At 41.7% G+C, this 20,491-nt stretch overlaps 1 protein-coding gene across 2 annotated transcripts in view; it reads right to left on the minus strand.

Moving 5' to 3' along the window:
• Window positions 1-20,491, minus strand: part of LOC140199042 (KAT8 regulatory NSL complex subunit 1-like) — a 170,708-nt gene that overhangs the window by 20,900 nt on the left and 129,317 nt on the right. For both annotated transcript variants that reach the window (XM_072260478.1, XM_072260475.1), the window contains exons 3-6: window positions 7,032-7,238; window positions 5,659-5,789; window positions 4,891-5,095; window positions 1,920-2,085 (exon numbers count right to left, since the gene is read on the minus strand). In XM_072260478.1, the coding sequence (XP_072116579.1) occupies window positions 1,920-2,085; window positions 4,891-5,095; window positions 5,659-5,789; window positions 7,032-7,238 (709 nt within the window). The remainder of the gene's footprint in view (window positions 1-1,919; window positions 2,086-4,890; window positions 5,096-5,658; window positions 5,790-7,031; window positions 7,239-20,491) is intronic.

Genomic DNA, 20,491 nt, shown 5'->3' on the forward strand with positions numbered 1-20,491 from the left:
ACAAGTCATGTGCGCACGCCTCACAATCTCTCTCCCGCCACTCTCGCACTGATTTTGGCAAGGTGTGGATGCGCGATCTTAAACTTTTGTTGGTTTTACCTATGGTGCAGTGATTTTGTGCTTGAAATATTTAATTATGCCTTGTAAGCATCCGATGTCATGTCTTGGGCCATCAGCTAAGCGGCAGAGAACCACCTTAACACTTGAAAAAAAATTGGAAATTATGAACAGTGCGGCATCTATTGCTGGGAACAGAATCTTGCCTTTACAGTTCTTTCGTTGCTTGACAATGCGCCAGCCCATCCTAAACATTTGGACAGCATTCATCCTAACATACAGTGCGTTTCCTGCCGCCTAACATAACATCGCTGATTCAACCACTCGGCCGGTGTAATCCACGTTCAAGACGCAAGTATTTTTTTTTACGGCGACCTATTTCTCAGATGCTGCAAGCAACAGACGATTTTGAAAATCCTGGGAGTTTACTAACAGTGAGGGAAAGGTGGCAGTCAGAACACAAATGGCGATGGACATGGACCCAAGTTTAGAACAGAGTCAACATTTCAGTCGTTCCCTGCCGCCAACCCTTCTTTCCTGCAAGCAAATTTATGCTGAAAAACAAAATGCTGCTGAGCAAACAACCGTCACCACTTTATGCAAATCGCTGTAATCTTTCTGCTTCCGGCAGTTCTAAGAATTCTGTGAGTCTTCTTTCACCCCTTGCTGTGCTTGATATTATCCTGACGACCACAACCATCCACCTTATCTATGTAAAGCTGCCCGACACCACAACAACCACTCATCTCCCGGAGCGAACACACCTGCCACTGTTGGTGAATACTGTACACCAGAGGATGTTAACTTTCTATGATTTATTACATTGAATATTACTTTGAATTGATTGAATATAATACAAATGTTGTCTTGTAGTTCTGATTTTGTGTCATATTGTTATAAAAATGTGAATAAGTTACAGATAAAACATATTTAGGAAGCCCTCTGGAACGCATCCCTATTTTCTCCATTTAAGTAATTATTCATATTATGCGATTTCACATTATGCGTCAACTTCGAGGAACGTATCCGTCGCATATAACGAGGATAGGGTGTAGTGGAATAGAATGGATAGAAATGTTCTGGAACCAGCACTGACACCATGAGTCAAACGGTCTCCTCCTGACTCTTAAAAACAAAATGAAATCACAGCAAGAGTGGCTGAAGCCATGTAAATAGAAATGGACAGATTAAGGAAATTCGAGGGAAAAAAAGTCAAACTGGAACTGTGGGATAAAGTGTACAGCAGTTGCTAGAAATCTGGAACAAGAGAATTCTGTAAATAATAAATAACATATTACAAATATGTAATAGGTAGTACATATGAAGAAAGAAAAACTGAGTAGATGTTATGGATGAGTGACCTTACATCAAAACTGGTCAATTCTGACATCAACTGTACAAAGCTGGTTGTCTGAAACTGTTCAATTTAGCATTGAGTTCAAAGGTCTCCAACATACCTGAACAGAAGATGAAATGCTGTATTCAGGCTTTTGTTAGGCTCTGCCGGAGCCACAGAGAAAAGCAATGATCTGGAGAGGACACATGGAGCCCTATTCCTTGCTTTCGCCGAGAGGAGAAAGGGTGAGAGCAGGAAGTAGAGTAAACAAAAAAAAAGGAAGACTATCTCCAATGCATTAAAATGCATTAATGTAGAAACATATAAAGAAGCCAGAAAACTTGGGAGAACACAATGGAAGTTTTATAGGAAACAGTGTGGTTACAAAACAAAAGTACAATCCATCCACTTAAAGGATAAGAGAAATAGAGATAACAGGTTGTCCAAAACTTTCCAATATAGGGGTGTTACAAGCCGAAATCTAAAGCTGCTTTTAAAGTTGCATGTGACACAGAATCACACTCACCTTGTGGAAGTGACAATATGGAGTGGTAGCAGGGTTCTATTATCGCCACACGTTCCTGCGGAGGCATACTGGTCTGATCCATAGTCTGCATCAAGGGTTTAGAACCACATAAAATACATGTGGTAGGCCAGTCACAGCTACATTTAATACTGAGGGGGCGTTGGGCCTGTAAAATATTCATTAGAAATATTGTTATAGATTGAAACTGCATGATACAAAGAACACATTAATTAGTAATATCAAATAAAATAAAATTTCTGCAACATTACGTCTTGCGGGCTGCACTTCTTGCACTCTCCCTTTCTTTCCTAGTGTCTGTTTTCATAGCCAACAGTTATTGACAAGACAGCTCCTCTTCAGATGCAAGTGTAGAACCTGAAGCTATTTTGAAAATTTAAGATCTCAGCTCAAACTTTGTGTTGCACTCATCTATTTGCCGATTCCTGCAGGAAATGGTACATACATAGCATTCAGGCATGAGCCGCACTTAAAATTTGGCAGCGTTTGCAGGGAAGAATGCCATGTCTGAATATAGAGTTAAATTGTGCACAGGTGCCCAAAACCATATTAGGTTATTAGAGAAGCCTGTGTCACCACCTATACAGAATGGTCTGGCATGATGAATCCACATTCAAGTCAGTATTTAGTAGATACACCTTTGGCGGCAATTACAGCTTCGTCTGGGTAGATCGGTCTTCATCAGCTTTGCACACATCTGGACAATGCAATCTTTCCCCATTCTCCTTTGTAAAACTGCTCAAGTTTTGTCAGATTCCAAGGGGATTGTGAGCGAACAGCGCTTTTCAAGTCCAGCCACAAATTCTCAATTAGATTGAGACCATAAGACAAAGCAGAAGTCGGCCATTCGGCCCATCGAGTCTGCTCCGCCATTTTATCATGAGCTGATCCATTCTCCCATTTAGTCCCACTCCCCGCCTTCTCATCATAACCTTTGATGCCCTGGCTACTCAGACACCTATCAATCTCTGCCTTAAATACACACAATGACTCGGCCTCCACTGCTGCCCGTGGCAACAAATTCCATAGATTCACCACCCTCTGACTAAAAAAATTTCTTCACATTTCTGTTCTGAATGGGCGCCCTTCAATCCTTATGTCATGCCCTCTCGTACTAGACTCCCCCATCATGGGAAACAACTTTGCCACTTCCACTCTGTCCATGCCTTTCAACATCAAGATTGAGGTCTGGATCCTGACTTGGCCACTACAGGACATTAACTTTGTTGTTCTTAAGCCATTCCTGTGTAGCTTTGGCTTTATGCTTGGGGTCCTTTCCTGGTCTTGCTGGAAAACAAATCTTCTCCAAAGTTGCAGTTCTCTTGCAGATTGCATTAGGTTTTCCTCCAAGATTACCCTGTATTTTGCCGCATTCATTTTACCTTCCACTTTCATAAACCTTCCAGGGTCTACAACAGTGAAACATCCCCACAGCCGCTACCTCCATGCTTCACAGTAACGATGCCGCTACCACCATGATTCACAGTAACAATGCCGTGTTTCTGATGATGTGTGGTGCTTAGCTTACGCCAAGTATAGCATTTAGTCTGATGCTATGAAGCTCAATTTTGGTTTCATCACAGTATGGCTTCTTTCAGCTGACTTCAGAGTCTCTTTGCCACTCTCCCATAAAGCTGCAACTGGTGAAGCACCCGGGCAACATTTGTATGTGCAGTCTCTCCCGTCTCAGCCACTGAAGCTTGCAACTCCTCCAGAGTTGTCATAGGTCTCTTGGTGGCTTGCCTCACTAGTCCCCTTCATGTACGGTCACTCAGTTTTTGATAACGGCCTGCTCTAGGCAGATTTACAGCCGTACCTTATTCTTTCCATTTCTTGATGATTGACTTAACTGTACTCAAAGGGATATTCAGTGACTTGGAAATTTTCTTGTATCTATCTCCTGACTTGTGCTTTTCAAAGACTTATTTGTGGAGTTGCTTGGAGTGTTCTTTTGTCTTCATGGTTTAGTTTTTAACCAGGATACTGACTCACCAGCAGTTGGACCTTTCAGATATAGGTGTATTTTTACAATCAATTGAAACATCTTGACTGAACACAGGTGATCTCCATTTAACTAATTATGTGACTTAAAACCAATTGGTCACACCAGTGATGATTTGAAGGGGGGGGGCACTGCATGAATACTTTTGCAATCAATTATTTTGTGTTTTATATTTGTAATTAATTTAGACCATTTTGTAGAGATCAGTTTTCTCTTTGACACGAAAGGGTCTTTTTCTGTTGATCGGTGTCAAAAGCGCCAAATTAAATCCACTGCGATTCAATGTTGTAAAACAATAAAACATGAAAACTTCCAGGGGTGTGGGGGGTGAATACTTCTTATAGGCACTGCAATAGCAAGTTAACAAAACAATGTGAACATTCATAATCTCACTCAATGAGTGGATTGGATGGAAGCCAACATTAGACTGATCTTTCCATTGTTGCTTTTCTGCAGCCAAGTTTATTCTGAATAGGCCGGTCATTTTTGCAACCAATTAACTTACCACATATATTCTTAAGTTTTACTCTTGATTGGGGTAAAGGAGAGGATAGCTGAAATGTGCCTGAGAACTACTCTGGACAATTTAGAAGAACAAACTTCTTTATTTCAATGCCTGTGACCATCCTTCAAGTATGAGTCTATCATTGCAACCCTTGATCACTACTGGGGAAAAGCAACTATGGTCAAAAAGATAAATCCAGTTTGCACGCCGCTTACAGTAGAAGTTACCAGAATGCACACAAAAATAATATTTTCAGCTGCCTTTACTATTCTTTGGCCTTGGAGTGCTACAGCCAAGTGCAAAGCTTCCATACCTCTCTGCTAATACCACATGAGCAGGCACCTTCACTGAAATATCATGTAATGCAGGCATTCATGCATTAGTTCAAGAGAACTTTATGGTGCCCACCTTTGAAAAACTTTGTAAGTAAAATAAATCTTGCATACCTTTCTGCCAAGATAACATGCTATATTAGATCGGACCAGCCTCCGCTTCCTATACCTCCGGACAGGTCGAACTCTGGCAGCAACACAGCTGTTGTCTGGTGGTGATGGAGGGATATTGAGTCCATCAAGCCGTTGCTTTTTACTCAGAATCTCCTCAGTATCTGAACTGTCGAGTGAGCTGCTATCCAAAGGACTAGAATGCAAACTGTTATACATGGAGCAGATAAAAGAAAGTTAGTGAATCAAATGATGAAATTACTACAAATCCTTTTTTCAACCTTGCGTTATTTATGTAATTGTATTGATGACAAATCTTAAATGCTAAATGAAACAACTTTGCAACATATATTTTTAGAAACATTTATGACCTAGCTGGCAAAAACTGACCTAAAGAGTTGTGGGTCTAAAAACACAACCACAAACATTGAATGTGGCAATCCAGTCAAAGCTTTCGGGTATGCCCCCTTTCACGTGAAATATTTCAGTGGAGTGTAAGAGGCTTTTGCACTAATTCCAGGAAGTGTCGTGAGGTCATTGCAAATGACCAAATTAGTATTTAGCTCTCAAACAATACTGGGACATTACCTCATCATTACCACAGTGCTGTGTGTAAGAACTCATTTCCTACACTGCAAAACCAACTAGACTTCAAAAGTTAATAAAAAATCTGTAGAATTCAAAAGGGCTGCACCATACAAATCAAATAAGGTTCTTATTTGTTATTCTTTTACCTTAAATATGAGGGAATGCATACATAAAATAACTCACCTATTCAACAGCCCGTTGAGTTGCCTTGGTGGTGTACACACTTTAGGCAATAGTGAAGAGTTTGAAGGGGAACTACAAGAAGGGCTGGAAGGGCAAATAAGGTTTCCCAAAGACTGTGTAAGGCGAGAACTCTGAAGAAGAAAACAAATTATAAGAAAACAAATAATAAGCTCCCAAAAGCAGCTGATTTTTAAATATAAAGTTACAAAATAATGAGAAAGGGTACTCAAGTATCACTTCATTTTTTTCCACCACTAAGTCTGAGAATTTAACCATAAATAAAGAAAATTTTCAACTCACACAGAGTCTGGGATTTAGCTTACTATGAGATTAACTATTGAAAGAAGTAGAATTACAGCAGTCCAAGATGATGCATGAGAAGTAGGTCTAGAATTTGGAACAGTTTCCTTCTCATGTCTATTACGTTGTAATATAATAGTGAATGCATCATTTCAGCACTTGTACATAAAAGGAACTGCACTTTCTTTTGTCCCTACAAAGAACATCTTTGAATATTTGATGTCAGTATAATAAAGACCAATTAAATAAATGCTAGCCACATACTTCCCCAATCTTTTCTCAATGTCTTTCCTCAATGGGAGGTGAAGTGTCAGTTGGGGTATGGATTCTTATTATCAGAACAATTTGTCAAATTCTGCCAATCATTCTGTAACATACATTCCTAAGAATCTCCAAAGTGTTTGTTGTTGTTTTAAGGGAAATGTCAAGCATTTGCACACCATAACTGAATTTGCTCTGGGTTGGCAATTTGCTAGATACATCTCCACCTATCTACTGTAAGATAAACAATGAATCAACAAGGCTCCCTATTACCCTCTTAGATCATTTAGGTACAAATAAAAGAGGCTGCTGAGCTTAGACAGCACTTAACAGTATGTCTCATGAAAACCACATCAGCAGAAATACAGTGATGCAAAAAGTTCCTTCGCATTATCCTCATATTCCAAATCTCATCACAAATCCTCTACTCTTCCACCATGCACTACACTATTTCTCTCTCCTAGCCTTAGGAAGAAACTTCAACCATACATGTCCTCTCAAGATATTTTCTCTAACTCCATTTTGTTGCTGTCTGCTCTTATGAAAGTCAATTTAAACAGTATTCTTTCAAATATACATTTGGACATGTGTTGTAATAATCTAACTAAATTCAGGTTCTTCTACTGTTTTACAGTCTATGAAGTATTAAACTACTATACTACTGTACCTTGCACTGGCCAATAAAGTTCACAGAAATTGGACAGACATTAGCAATACAACCAATTATGTGAAACGCAGTGTTATACACCGTTTCTTTTTAAAACTGTAGCAAAAGTTTAGACTAATGACACTTCAGACTAATAACTACACACCTGTTTATCAATGTTCCTCAAGAGAAGAGATGGGCTGCACGGTGAGAGGTCACATTTGTTATTCATAATAGAGAGCTTTGAATCGGCTGTTGAGTTGGAGTGCATCTCTAGGCCCTGCAAGCCTGCAGCTGAGGATGGCGTTACTAACCGGCACTGGTGCTTCAGCAGATCTTCTGGCAACTGAGCATCACCAAGGACAACAGGACCCTGATAAAAAATTGAAAATTAAACAAATATTTCAAAAAATCCTCTGTAGAGAGCACTTTACATCTGGTGCGACACAGCAGAATAAACAATAAAACAAACATTTTGACCCTTGTGAAAATTATACCCCCACTCCCAGCTTTTCAAGATATCCATGTAAAACTATTAATTATCCCCTAATCTATATTCTTTTAAATTAGTTCATGGAACATCAGCAGATAAAAAGAACCTGACCATACAAAATGCATCAGCAACTCCCATATTTTGAAGCATAGAAATAAAGAAAGCTTGAGATGAAAATTAGAAACAATTAATTAACAAACATTTAAAGTGCAATGACTCAACTGATGTCATGAGTGGCAATTGAAAACCTTCACTTAATTTTTCCCTTACTTTTCTAATATTTATAAACAAACTCAATAATTCCCTTTTTAATGGAATCAGAGTCAATGATAGAATTGAGAGTTTTTCTTCTATCAAACAGTGCATGAAGGTAAGGGCAAGGCTGTATGCTCAGTTTGAAATTTGCTTTTCTCATTCACTTAGTGCAGTAGTTGCACTGACATATTAATGGAAAACACCAGTGATTTTTAAAAATGGTATTGGCATAGAATAACACAAATGCTTATGGAGAAGTGGAAAAGTTTAAAAATAAATCCCATAAGCACCAACATAAGAAACTGTAGCAAAGTAGTTATGTTGCAAGTAATCCAGAGGCTTTGGCCAATGATCTGAAAAATGTTACACTGGATCTTTAATAGCAGGTGGGGCATTTAATTTTACTTCTCACTGAAATGGCCTACTGAATCCTAATAAACTTCAGACAGATCATCTGAAAGCAATCAAGCTATCATATTCAGACTTGTCAAATATCATTCTTGCAAAGTCCTCCTCAAACATAAGGAAGCCTGCCCAAATTGGGAGAATTGGCACGAAGTATGGTTTCTGCCAACATGCTTAACTGATCCAATTCTACCAAATAATACTACGTAACTAGAAGCACAATAACTCAGCTACAGCACTGGATGTAAGAACATCTGTGGTCTGATTAGTAAATTTCTTAATGATAAGAAGATTAGCGCAGTTGTAGAAAGCAAGGATGGTTGCCTGAAGATACAGAAGGATACATCAGCTAGAAAATCATAGAGAGTGATTTTCATGAAATTAATGCCAACATTGCACTTGCCTTCCTTACCAGACTCAACCTGCAAGTTAACCTTTAGGGAATCCTGCACGACTTATCTACCTTTTGATCTTTCAGCTTCCAAGCACCTTCTCCTTTGCAATAGTGACTACACTCAATTCTGCCGCAAGACACTCAAATTTCAGGTACACTGCTTGTGTCATCCACAGTGAAAACTGGCAAAATATTTCATGAAGTTGTCCACCATTTATTTGCCCTCATGTCTCCTGCATTATTTCCCAGCAGTGCAATATCCACTCTTGCCTTTTACTATTTATATATCTGGGAAAAAAAACTTTTGATATCCTATTTTACACTATTGGCTTCATATGTCACCTTTTTTCCCCCTTGTGTTTTAGTTGCTTTTTGTTGGTTTTTAAAAGCATCCCAATCCTCTGGCTTTGTACTAATTTTTACTCTATTGTGTGCCCTCTTGTTTGCTTTAATGCTGTCTTTGACTTCCCTTGTCAGCCATGGTTGCCTCATCATCCATTCAGGATGCCAGCTCCTCTCCCATGCCTCTGTAGTTCCACTTCCTCTACTGTAACACTGATACATTTGATTTTAGCTTCTCTCTCCCTCTCAAACTGCAGGGTGCATTCTATTGTATTAAGGGTTCTTTTACCATCTTTGCCTCCTAAAGTTTCCTTAGTTAACTCCCTAATCAAATCTGGTTCAATACACAACACCAAATCCAGAATTACCCTTCTCTCTGGTGAGCTTGACCACCAGCTGCTCTAAAAAAAACATCTCATAAGCATTCTTCAAATTCCTTGTCTTGAGATCCACTTGTGTCTGTGCTGGCCTGAGAGTAAAGCTGAATGTGTTGCCTTTTGGTTTTTTAAACCCGTGTTCTTGGTAATTAACCTACTGTGAGTGGAAAGAATTTTCTTTACTGAATTAAATCCAAACACAATTTTGAACATTTTGAGAAAATTTCATCTTAGCTTTCTGTCCCTCAAAGAGAATCCCAGTTCAGTCTTGACCATAGGTTATCTATGCGGAGTTTGAATTTTCTTCCAGTGACTACAGTGCATCGCAAAGATTTGCAGGTTGCTACATTAATTGGCCACTGCAAATCGTCACTCGTATTAGGTATCACCTGTACCTAATAAAGTGGCCACTGAGCGTGCATGTTTGTGGTCTTCTGCTGCTATAGCCCATCCACTTCAAGGTTCAATGTACTGTGTACTCAGAGATGCTCTTCTGTGCACCACTGTAGCAACATGTGGTTATTTGAGTTACTGTAACCTCCCTGTCCATTTGAACCAATTTGACTATTCTCCTCTGACCCCTTTTACTAACAAGGTGTTTTTGCCTACAGAACCACTGCTCACTGGATTCTTTTTTGTTTCTCACATCATTCTCTGTAAACTTTAAAAGACTGTTTCACATGAAAACCCCAGATCAGCAGCTTCTGAGGTACTCAAACCACCCCATCTGGGACTAATCATTCTATGGTCAAAGTCACTTAGATCACATTTCTTCCCCAATCTGATGCTTGGTCTGAACAAAAACAGAACTTTTTGACCATGTCTGCATGCTTTTATTCATTCAGTTGCTGACATGATTCGCTGATTAGATACTTGTATTAATCAAACAAATGTACAGGTGTACCTTATGAAATGGCCATGTAACAAGTAATGTCCTTGCAAAGGCAATACACACCCCTCCCCAACCACCCCCACAGACTGGCCAACAAGCATCAGGCCAAATTTAGATTAAATGCATTTATCACATGTACATCAAAACAAAGTGAAATACATCATTTGCATTATCAACCAACAAATTTAAGTAAGTGCTGGGGATCTCTCTTTAAGTATTGCCATGTATTCTGATGCCAATAAGGCTTGCCCACACTGCTCGGCAGAACAACACAAAACAGGATATAACAAGCACCAAAATAAGCCCCACTCCTCCCACTGACCCACACATGGACATTGCTCCAACCCCAGGATTGGTCATCTCCAGTAGATGTGGATTCACAGACAATGGGCTTCAACTGTCCCAGTGGGTTTGCAGACTCAGAGCTCCAGCCATCAAGCTTCAACTTACAGACTCAGACCAACGTTCGAGCTTACATCTTTGATATCAACCTCAGGCCTCTCCGAAATGATGAATGAGGACCCAAACTCCAGTCCTTGAACGCTGGACACACCGATTCTCAAACTTAGCAGGTCACCATCTCTCATGCCTCCTGCCAACCACAGAACTCCAATCCCAGAACTTGCCAATGACTCACTGGGATGGAGAGAGGGGCCACCAGCCCTCACCCTCAGTGATCTGCAGACCAACATCCCACCACGGTCCTTCTGTCACACATCCACGTTGCTGGCCTTTAAGTGCAGAGAGGAGGCCTAGACTTCAGTTTGACCTCTGACTCCAGTACATTTCTGTCTTCAAATATAGTCCCCTAACTCTCCTGTTCCCAACACTATCCCTACAGGCCAAAAGCAACTAAAACATACTTTTGTACACTTCGTGATACTATCCATGGAGACACTTAATAGGCATGATCTACACTGCACAGCAACTTCATGAAGGCGGCACAGAGCAGCACCAACCATTACGAGGCCCTTTTGTTCGCAAAGCCCTTGACTTTAAATAGAATTGACTGCACCTTCAAATTCATTGCCTTATGAAATATGGCTCCACCTTATGTTTGCTTCATAATGGTATACAAGCCCAGATCTAAGTAAACATAACTGCAAAGCCATTTCAGTGAAGATTAGTGCAAAAAATAATAAATTATTGTCCTGACAAATTTTTCCAAACTTTCTTGCTGGGATGCTACACCTTGCCTCCAATAAACTTCCAATTAAGACTGGAAATAATTTAAAGTAAAAACAGAAAACATGATCATATTGCCTAAGGTTTAGCATCAAGGCCATCCCAACTTCAATAATTAGTGCAGCATGCAGGTATTGCACTTTGGGAGGATTGATGTACAGAGTGATCTTAGAGTGCAAATCTTTAGCTCCCTGAAAAAGCAATAACACAAGTATACAGCATGATACAGATGATGTTCAGAATATTTGTCTTCATCAGTGGATGCATTAAAGTATAAAAGTAGGAAAATCGAGTTGCAGCTATATATAACTTTTGTTAGACCACACTTGGGAGAATTGCAAACATGAGAAAATCTGCAGATGCTGGAAATTCAAGTAACACACACAAAATGCTGGTGGAACGCAGCAGGCCAGGCAGCATCTGTAGGAAGAAGCACAGTCGACGTTTCGGGTCGAGACCCTTCGTCAGGATTCACGGAAAAAAGAGACAGCAAGAGATTTGAAAATGGGAGGGGGGGGGGACCCAAAATGATAGGAGAAGACAGGAGGGGGAGGGATGAAGCCAAGAGCTGGGAAGAGCTGGCAAAAGGGATACAAGGCTGGAGAAGGGGGAGTATCATGGGACAGAAGGCCTTGGAAGAAAGAAAGAGGGAGGGGAGCACCAGAGGAAGATGGAGAACAGGCAAGGAGTTATTGTGAGAGGGAGAGAGAGAAAAAAATAGGGATGAGATATGAAGGGGAGGAGGGGCATTAATGGAAGTTAGAGAAATCAATGTTTATGCTATCAGGTTGGAGGCTACCCAGATGGAATACAAGGTGTTGTTCCTCCAGCCTGAGTGTGGCTTCATCTTGACAGTAGAGGAGGCCATGGATTGACATATCAGAATGGGAATGGGACGTGGAATTAAAATGTGTGGCCATTGGGAGATCCTGCTTCCTCTGGCAGACAGAGCATAAGCGTTCAGCGAAGCGGTCTCCCAATATGCCGTCCACCGATCTCCCTCTTGGCACTTATCCTTGTAAGCAGAACAAGTGCTACACCTGCCCTTATACTTACTCCCTCACCATCATTCAGGGCCCCAGACAGTCCTTCCAGGTGAGGCGACACTTCACCTGTGAGTCTGCTGGAGTGATATATTGTGTCCAGTGCTCCCGGTGTGGCCTTCTATATATTGGTGAGACTTCTCCCCCCCCCCCACCCTCCACTTTCTGCTTTCCGCAGGGATCGCTCCCTATGCGACTCCCTTGTCTATTCGTCCCCCCCCCATCCCTAACTACCGATCTCCCTCCTGGCACTTATCCTTGTAAGCGGGAACAAGTGCTACACCTGCCCTTATACTTCCTCGCTCACCACCATTCAGAGCCCCAGACAGTCCTTCCAGGTGAGGCGACACTTCACCTGTGAGTCTGCTGGTGTGATATACTGTGCCCAGTGCTCCTAGTGTGGCTTTCTATATATTGGTGAGACCTGACGCAGATTGAGACCGCTTTGCTGAACACCTATGCTCTGTCCACCAGAGGAAGCAGGATCTCCCAGTGGCCACACATTTTAATTCCACGTCCCATTCCCATTCCGCTATGTCAATCCATGGCCTCCTCTACTGTCAATATGAAGCCACACTCAGGTTGGAGGAATAACACCTTATAGTCCATCTGGGTAGCCTCCAAACTGATGGCATGAACATTGACTTCTGTAACTTCCGTTAATGCCCCACCTCCTCTTCTTCCCCCACCCCTAATTTTTTTTTCTCTCTTTCCCTCTCACAATAACTCCTTGCCTGTTCTCCATCTTCCTTTGGTGTTCCCCTCCCTCTTTCTTTCTTCCAAGGCCTTCTGTCCCATGATACTCCCCCTTCTCTAGCCTTGTATCCCTTTTGCCAATCAATTTCCCAGCTCTTCGCTTCATTCCTCCCCCTTCCACTTTCAAATCTCTATTTCTTTTTTCCGTGAGTCTTGACGAAGGGACTCAACCCGAAACATCAACTGTACTTCTTCCTATAGATGCTGCCTGGCCTGCTGCATTCCACCAGCATTTTGTGTGTGTTGCTTGGGAGAATTGTATACTTTTGGTTGGTGCATTACAGGGAGAATGAGGAAAGAGGTTAACCAGGATATGCTTGGATTGGAGTGTAGCTACAAGAACACATTGGAATAGTACAGAGGCAATTACTTAAAGTTGGAGTAATTCTGATTCTGATGTTGCAAAGGTTGACAATTTTCAGACTCAAAATGCAAATTAACAGCCTTGACAGGGAACCATATTAGAGCCAACATGCAAGAATGCACAATAAAGATCAAGAGGGAAGGTGCAATAGCAGAGAACTTGATTGACCCCAGTCTGCACAGGGATTTAGTCAAAGAACTAATCCATGATTATCGCAATTTTCATGTCAACATTTAGGAAGGTCTTCACAATCATTCCGTATTGAGGACTGTAAATGCCCTGCAGCCACTCTGAGATATCCCTGACCCTTGTATTTGGGAGTCAACACATCAATGCAGGAGTCCCATTTGTGACTATAGAAGCTCCTGTCCATTTCCCTCACCATGGAATATTTCTCTATTGCTACCTTCCTTGATAAGCCATCACCCCAACAGTATTCAAAGCAGTAAATCTGTTTCAAAGCAAGATGATCACAAGGATCTCCTAACAGTATCTTCTTGCTACTGCTCTGCCTGTTGGGTCGCCCTTTCTTTCCCTAAAACTGTAGTGTGACCACCTCACTAAATGTAATATCTACAATATTCTGAATTGCAGATGCTCCAAACTGAATCTATACGCAGCTCTAAGGCCATCATGTGATCTATAAGGAGCCTCTCTGACAGCATCCCCGCAATTCCACATTGCAAAGGAGCATACCATCAGTGAACTCACCTGTCATTGCCTAAAAGCGCTTTGAGAAAAAAAGGAGACCCTTCCCTTAACTAGTGTTGTTTCCCCTTTACACCAAAGTCCGCACTTTGACAATCTGCAGCATTTTGACTAGAAAACAACCCCTCTCAAGATGGCCACTCCACTTGCCCCAGCTTCTTCTTACCGGCTGCTAATATTTAGCAAATTAGCCAATCACCTATTAACTAAAAGCTAGCTGACTTTACTCTAAGTTCCTGTAAGTGAAATTCACCTCTTTTCAGTTCTCCTATCTTTGGTCCAAGTCCCGATTCATGCAAGTGAAACTCTCAAACAATGATAGAGAGAAGGAAGCATACCCAAAATGCATCTTTGCTTCCACTCCAACAATGACCACTCCACTTAAGCCTAACTTCTTTTTATTGGCCCCAGTGAAACTCATTAACAAGACTTGCTCTTTTCAAAATTTCCAGTTCTCACACAGAACCCGCTCTAACTCTCAATCTTTCACAGTGACACTTACACGCAACGAGACTTGCTCTATTCACTGCCTCCCGTTCATACTCACAACCCTCCAAAGTGAAATTCTCAATTCCCTACTTAAATGATAATCCCTTTAGATTCTGACCTCTTCCCTTTCCCTCCTTCTGGCAGTTCACTGACAGCCAGCCAAACAACACCCCTAACAAGATGAGCTATCCATATTTGAGACTGCTGACAGCTGCTACTGCAGCTCAACAGTACTGCAAATACTTCCCTTGAATGTTTGTTGCTGTGGGTTGGGGTTGAGCCTCACTTTGATAATTCTCCATCTATTTCCACATTCCCACTGGGAGAACTACTACAAACTAAGTTTATTTTGTAGTCTTTCCATGACTGCTAAATCCAGGCTAAGGACTCAGCCTCTGTCAAATGGCTAACAGCATCATAAAGGATGATTGTCCTGTACTAGTCTTACACTGAGAAAGCCTATTTTTTTTTAAATGGGAAGAAGGGACTTTTGGAAACACCAACAGGACTGATTACTTGCATTCCAAACAAAATATCAAAACAGCTAGAGCAAAGAATGCAGAGAAGAAAAAGAAACCGAAGGCTAGACATAAGAGTAGGAATATTATTCAATATGTAGATCCCTGAAAATGGTGCATTCAAGTCATCAAACCTTTGCTAACTTGCTGTAAGTATGGTTTAATTCTCTTTCATTTTATCAATCTGTATATTTGCTTTTAAATGTTTTTCAACCATCTGGATGAAGAAATAATCTTGCCTCATTTCTCCAGGATTACATTGTGTAAACACTGTTCAACTTTTCAATATTTTCCACCTTCACAAATTCATATTTTCTATTACATTCATTCAAAGTGCTGGTTTCTGGCTGCTGTCTTTTATATTTCATTGCTAAATGAAACAACATATTTACAAGATTACTCAGATATTACTGAAATATTAAATGCACAACAGATGTCACTGAGCCTGTACTCGTCAGAATGTAGAAGAATGAAGGGAGGAGTGGATTCATTGAAACCAATCGAATGTTGAAAGGCCTAGATAGAGCGGATATGGAGAGGATGTTTCCTATACTGAGGGAGTCTAGCACCAGAGAGAACAACCTCAGAATACAGGACATCCATTTAGATGAGGAGGAATTTCTTTAGCCAGAGGGTGATGAATCCGCAAAATTTGTTGCCATGGGTGGCTGTGAAGGTATATTTAAGGCTAAGGTTGATAGGTGTGAAAGGTTATGGGGAGAGCAAAAATAACGGGGCACAGAGGAGAGCATGGAGTAAAGCCAGATCTCACATATAAAGAGGCTTTGAGGAAAGAGAAACAGAATAAAGGGTGTAAAGCTAGAAAGGCAAAAGTGCATTATTTCAATGCAAGAAGCATCAGGAACAAAGGTGATGAACTGAGAGCTTGGATACATACATGGAATTATGATGCAGAGACTTGGCTGGCATCAGGGCAGGAATGGATTCTCAATATTCCTGGATTTCAGTGCTTTAAAAGAGATGGAGGGAGGGGGGAAGGGGTAGCATTACTGGTCAGGGATACTATTACAGCTACAGAAAGGGTGGGTAATGTAGCAGGATCCTCTTTTGAGTCAGTATGGGTAGAAGTCAGGAACAGGAAGGGAGCAGTTACTCTGTTGGGAGTATTCTATAGGCCCCCTGCTAGCAGCAGAGATACAGAGGGGAAGATTGGGAGGCAGATTTTGGAAAGGTGCAAAAATAACAGGGTTGTTATCATGGGTGACTTTAACTTCCCTAATATTGATTGGCACCTGATTAGTTCCAATGGTTTAGACGAGGCAGAGTTTGTTAAGTTTCTGATCGATTGCATGACATTCTGAAGTGGGAGGGTGACCAGCCAGATGTCGTGGTGCACATCGGTACCAATGACATAGCAAGGAAGAGTGAAGAGGTCCTGGACAGTGAGTATAGAGAGCTTGGTAGGAAGTTGAAAAGCAGGACCTCAAGGGTGGTAATGTCAGGATTGCTACCTGTGCTAGGTGCCAGTGAGGGTAGGAATAGGATGCTCTGGAGGAGGAACAAGTGGCTGAGGAACTGGTGTAGGGGGCAGGGTTTCAGATTTCAGGATCATTGGGCAGGTGGGACCTGTACAAGAGAGATGGGTGACACTTGAACCACAGGGGAACCAATATCCTTTCAGGGAGGTTTGTTAGTGCTATTGGGGAGGCTTTAAACTAGATTTGCAGGGAGGTGGGAACCAGAGTGCCAGAGCTGACAGTGTGGCTGGGGTGAAAATAAATGATGTTGAAAGTTTAAGCAAATCCGCTGATAGAAAGGTTGTGAGTGGTGGTAAAAATCTTCTGAGGTGTATATATTTCAATGCTAGGAGTATTGCGGGGAAGGCGGATGAGTTGAGGGCGTGGATTGACACGTGGAATTATGATGTTGTAGCAATTAGTGAAACTTGGCTATAGGAGGGGCAGGACTAGCAGCTTAATATTCCAGGGTTCCGATGTTTCAGATGTGATCGAGGGAGAGGAATGAAAGGTGGGGGAGTAGCATTGCTTGCTAGGGAAAATATTACAGCAGTGCTCAGGCAGGACAGCTTAGAGGGCTTGTCTACTGAGTCCTTATGGGTGGAGCTGAGAAACAGGAAAGGTAGGCCACATTAGTGGGATTGTATTACAGACCACCCAATAGTCAACGAGACTTGGAAGAGCAAATCTGCAGAGAGATAGCAGGCAACTGCAGGAAACATAAAGTTATGGTGGTAGGGGATCTTAATTTTCCATACATTGATTGGGACTCCCATACTGTTAGGGGTCAAGATGGTTTAGAGTTTGTAAAATGTGTTCAGGAAGGTTTTCTAAATCAATATATAGAGGGACCAACTAGAGGGGATGCAATATTGGATCTCTTGTTAGGTAACGAATTAGGGTAAGTGACAGAAGTCTGTGTAGGGGAGCACTTTGGTTCCAGTGATCATAACACCATTAGTTTCAATTTGATCATGGACAAGGATAGATCTGGTCGTAGGGTTGAGGTTCTGAACTGGAAGGCGGCCAAATTTGAAGAAATGAGAAAGGATCTAAAAAGCGTGGATTGGGACAGGTTGTTCTCTGGCAAAGATGTGATTGGTAGGTGGGAAGCCTTCAAAGGGGAAATTTTGAGAGTGCAGAGTTTGTATGTTCCTGTCAGGATTAAAGGCAAATTGAATAGGAATACGGAACCTTGGTTCTCAAGGGATATTGCAACTCTGATAAAGAAGAAGAGGGAGTTGTATGAAATATATAGGAAACGGGGTAAATCAGGTGCTTGAGGAGTATAAGAAGTGCAAGAAAATACTTAAGAAAGAAATCAGGAGGGCTAAAAGAAGACATGAGGTTGCCTTGGCAGTCAAAGTGAAGGATAATCCAAAGAGCTTTTACAAGTATATTAAGAGCGAAAGGATTGTAAGGGATAAAATTGGTCCTCTTGAAGATCAGAGTGGTCGGCTTTGTGCGGAACCAAAGGAAATGGGGGAGATCTTAAATAGGTTTTTTGCGTCTGTATTTACTAAGGAAGCTGGCATGAAATCTATGGAGTTGAGGGAATCAAGTAGTGAGACCATGGAAACTGTACAGATTGAAAAGGAGGAGGTGCTTGCTGTCTTGAGGAAAATTAAAGTGGATAAATCCCCGGGACCTGACAGAGTGTTCCCTCGGACCTTGAAGGAGACTAGTGTTGAAATTGCGGGGGCCCTGGCAGAAATATTTAAAATGTCGCTGTCTGCGGATGAAGTGCCGGAGGATTGGAAAGTGGCTCATGTTGTTCCGTTGTTTAAAAAAGGATCGAAAAGTAATCCGGGAAATTATAGGCTGGTGAATTTAACGTCAGTAGTAGGTAAGTTATTGGAGGGAGTACTAAGAGACAGAATCTACAAGCATTTGGATAGACAGGGGCTTATTAGAGAGAGTCAACATGGCTTTGTGCGTGGTAGGTCATGTTTGACCAATCTGTTGGAGTTTTTCGAGGAGGTTACCAGGAAAGTGGATGAAGGGAAGGCAGTGGATATTGTCTACATGGACTTCAGTAAGGCCTTTGATAAGGTCCCGCATGGGAGGTTAGTTAGGAAAATTCAGTCGCTAGGTATACATGGAGAGGTGGTAAATTGGATTAGACATTGGCTCGATGGAAGAAGCCAGAGAGTGGTGGTAGAGGATTGCTTCTCTGAGTGGAGGCCTGTGACTAGTGGTGTGCCACAGGGATCAGTGCTGGGTCCATTGTTATTTGTCATCTATATCAATGATCTGGATGATAATGTGGTAAATTGGATCAGCAAGTTTGCTGATGATACAAAAATTGGAGGTGTAGTAGACAGTGAGGAAGGTTTTCAGAGCCTGCAGAGGGACTTGGACCAGCTGGAAAAATGGGCTGAAAAATGGCAGATGGAGTTTATTACTGATAAGTGTGAGGTATTGCACGTTGGAAGGACAAACCAACGTCGAACATACAGGGTTAATGGTAAGGCACTGAGGAGTGCAGTGGAACAGAGAGATCTGGGAATACAGATACAAAATTCCCTAAAAGTGTCATCACAAGTAGATAGGGTCGTAAAGAGAGCTTTTGGTACATTGGCCTTTATTAATCAAAGTATTGAGTATAAGAGCTGGAATGTTATGATGAGGTTGTATAAGGCATTGGTGAGGCCGAATCTGGAGTATTGTGTTCAGTTTTGGTCACCAAATTACAGGAAGGATATAAATAAGGTTGAAAGAGTGCAGAGAAGGTTTACAAGGATGTTGCCGGGACTTGAGAAACTCAGTTACAGGGAAAGGTTGAATAGGTTAGGACTTCATTCCCCGGAGCGTAGAAGAATGAGGGGAGATTTGATAGAGGCATATAAAATTATGATGGGTATAGATAGAGTGAATGCAAGCAGGCTTTTTCCACTGAGGCAAGGGGAGAAAAAAACCAGAGGACATGGGTTAAGGGCGAGGGGGGAAAAATTTAAAGGGAACATTAGGGGGGGCTTCTTCACACAGAGAGTGGTGGGAGTATGGAATGAGCTGCCAGACGAGGTGGTAAATGCGGGTTCTTTTTTAACATTTAAGAATAAATTGGACAGATACATGGATGGGAGTTGTATGGAGGGATATGGTCCGTGGCAGGTCAGTGGGACTAGGCAGAAAATGGTTCGGCACAGCCAAGAAGGGCCAAAAGGCCTGTTTCTGTGCTGTAGTTTCTATGGTTCTAAGTGTGTCCAGGACGGATTCCTGTCACAGTATGTTGTCAGGCTGACTAGGGGGAGTACCATACTAGATCTAGTATTAGGTAACGAACCGGGTCAGGTCACAGATCTCTCAGTGGGTGAGCATCTGGGGGACAGTGACCAACGCTCCCTGGGCTTTAACATTATCATGGAAAAGGATAGAATCAGAGAGGACACGAAAATTTTTAATTGGGGAAGGGCAAATTATGAGGCTAAAAGACTAGAACTTGCGGGTGTGAATTGGGATGATGCTTTTGCAGGGATCTGTATACTACTAAAACTCTCATGCTCTGTCTGTCTGTGACCACCAATCAGCACAAACGCTGCATTACAGCGGCACTTATTTTTGGCTACATCTAATTAAAATGCGCTAACTTACAGAATGCAGGCAAAGTTCAGGGTTATATATTCGTATAAAATTGCTCATTCGCCAAAAATCAACAGGCTGGCTTTCACCCAAGACCCGATCGGCCATCATGGAAATCGAGACGCCACAGCCCGACACATGTGTATGGCCAGCCTCAGCAGCAACACCTACCGGAGCAAAAAGGCAGGGCAGCTCTATTTCGAGGAGTCACATTCTGCTAATCATCATCAGCATGTACAGGATTGGAACAGATCAAACTGCCACCCATCAATAAGAGATAATTAAATCTTATTGTAATGACATACTTCGAGACACCCATAAAGCCCTTTGCTGCAGTCAAAGGAC

Source organism: Mobula birostris, chromosome 1 (assembly GCF_030028105.1).
Source record: "Mobula birostris isolate sMobBir1 chromosome 1, sMobBir1.hap1, whole genome shotgun sequence".
NCBI classification, from domain to species: Eukaryota; Metazoa; Chordata; class Chondrichthyes; order Myliobatiformes; family Myliobatidae; genus Mobula; species Mobula birostris.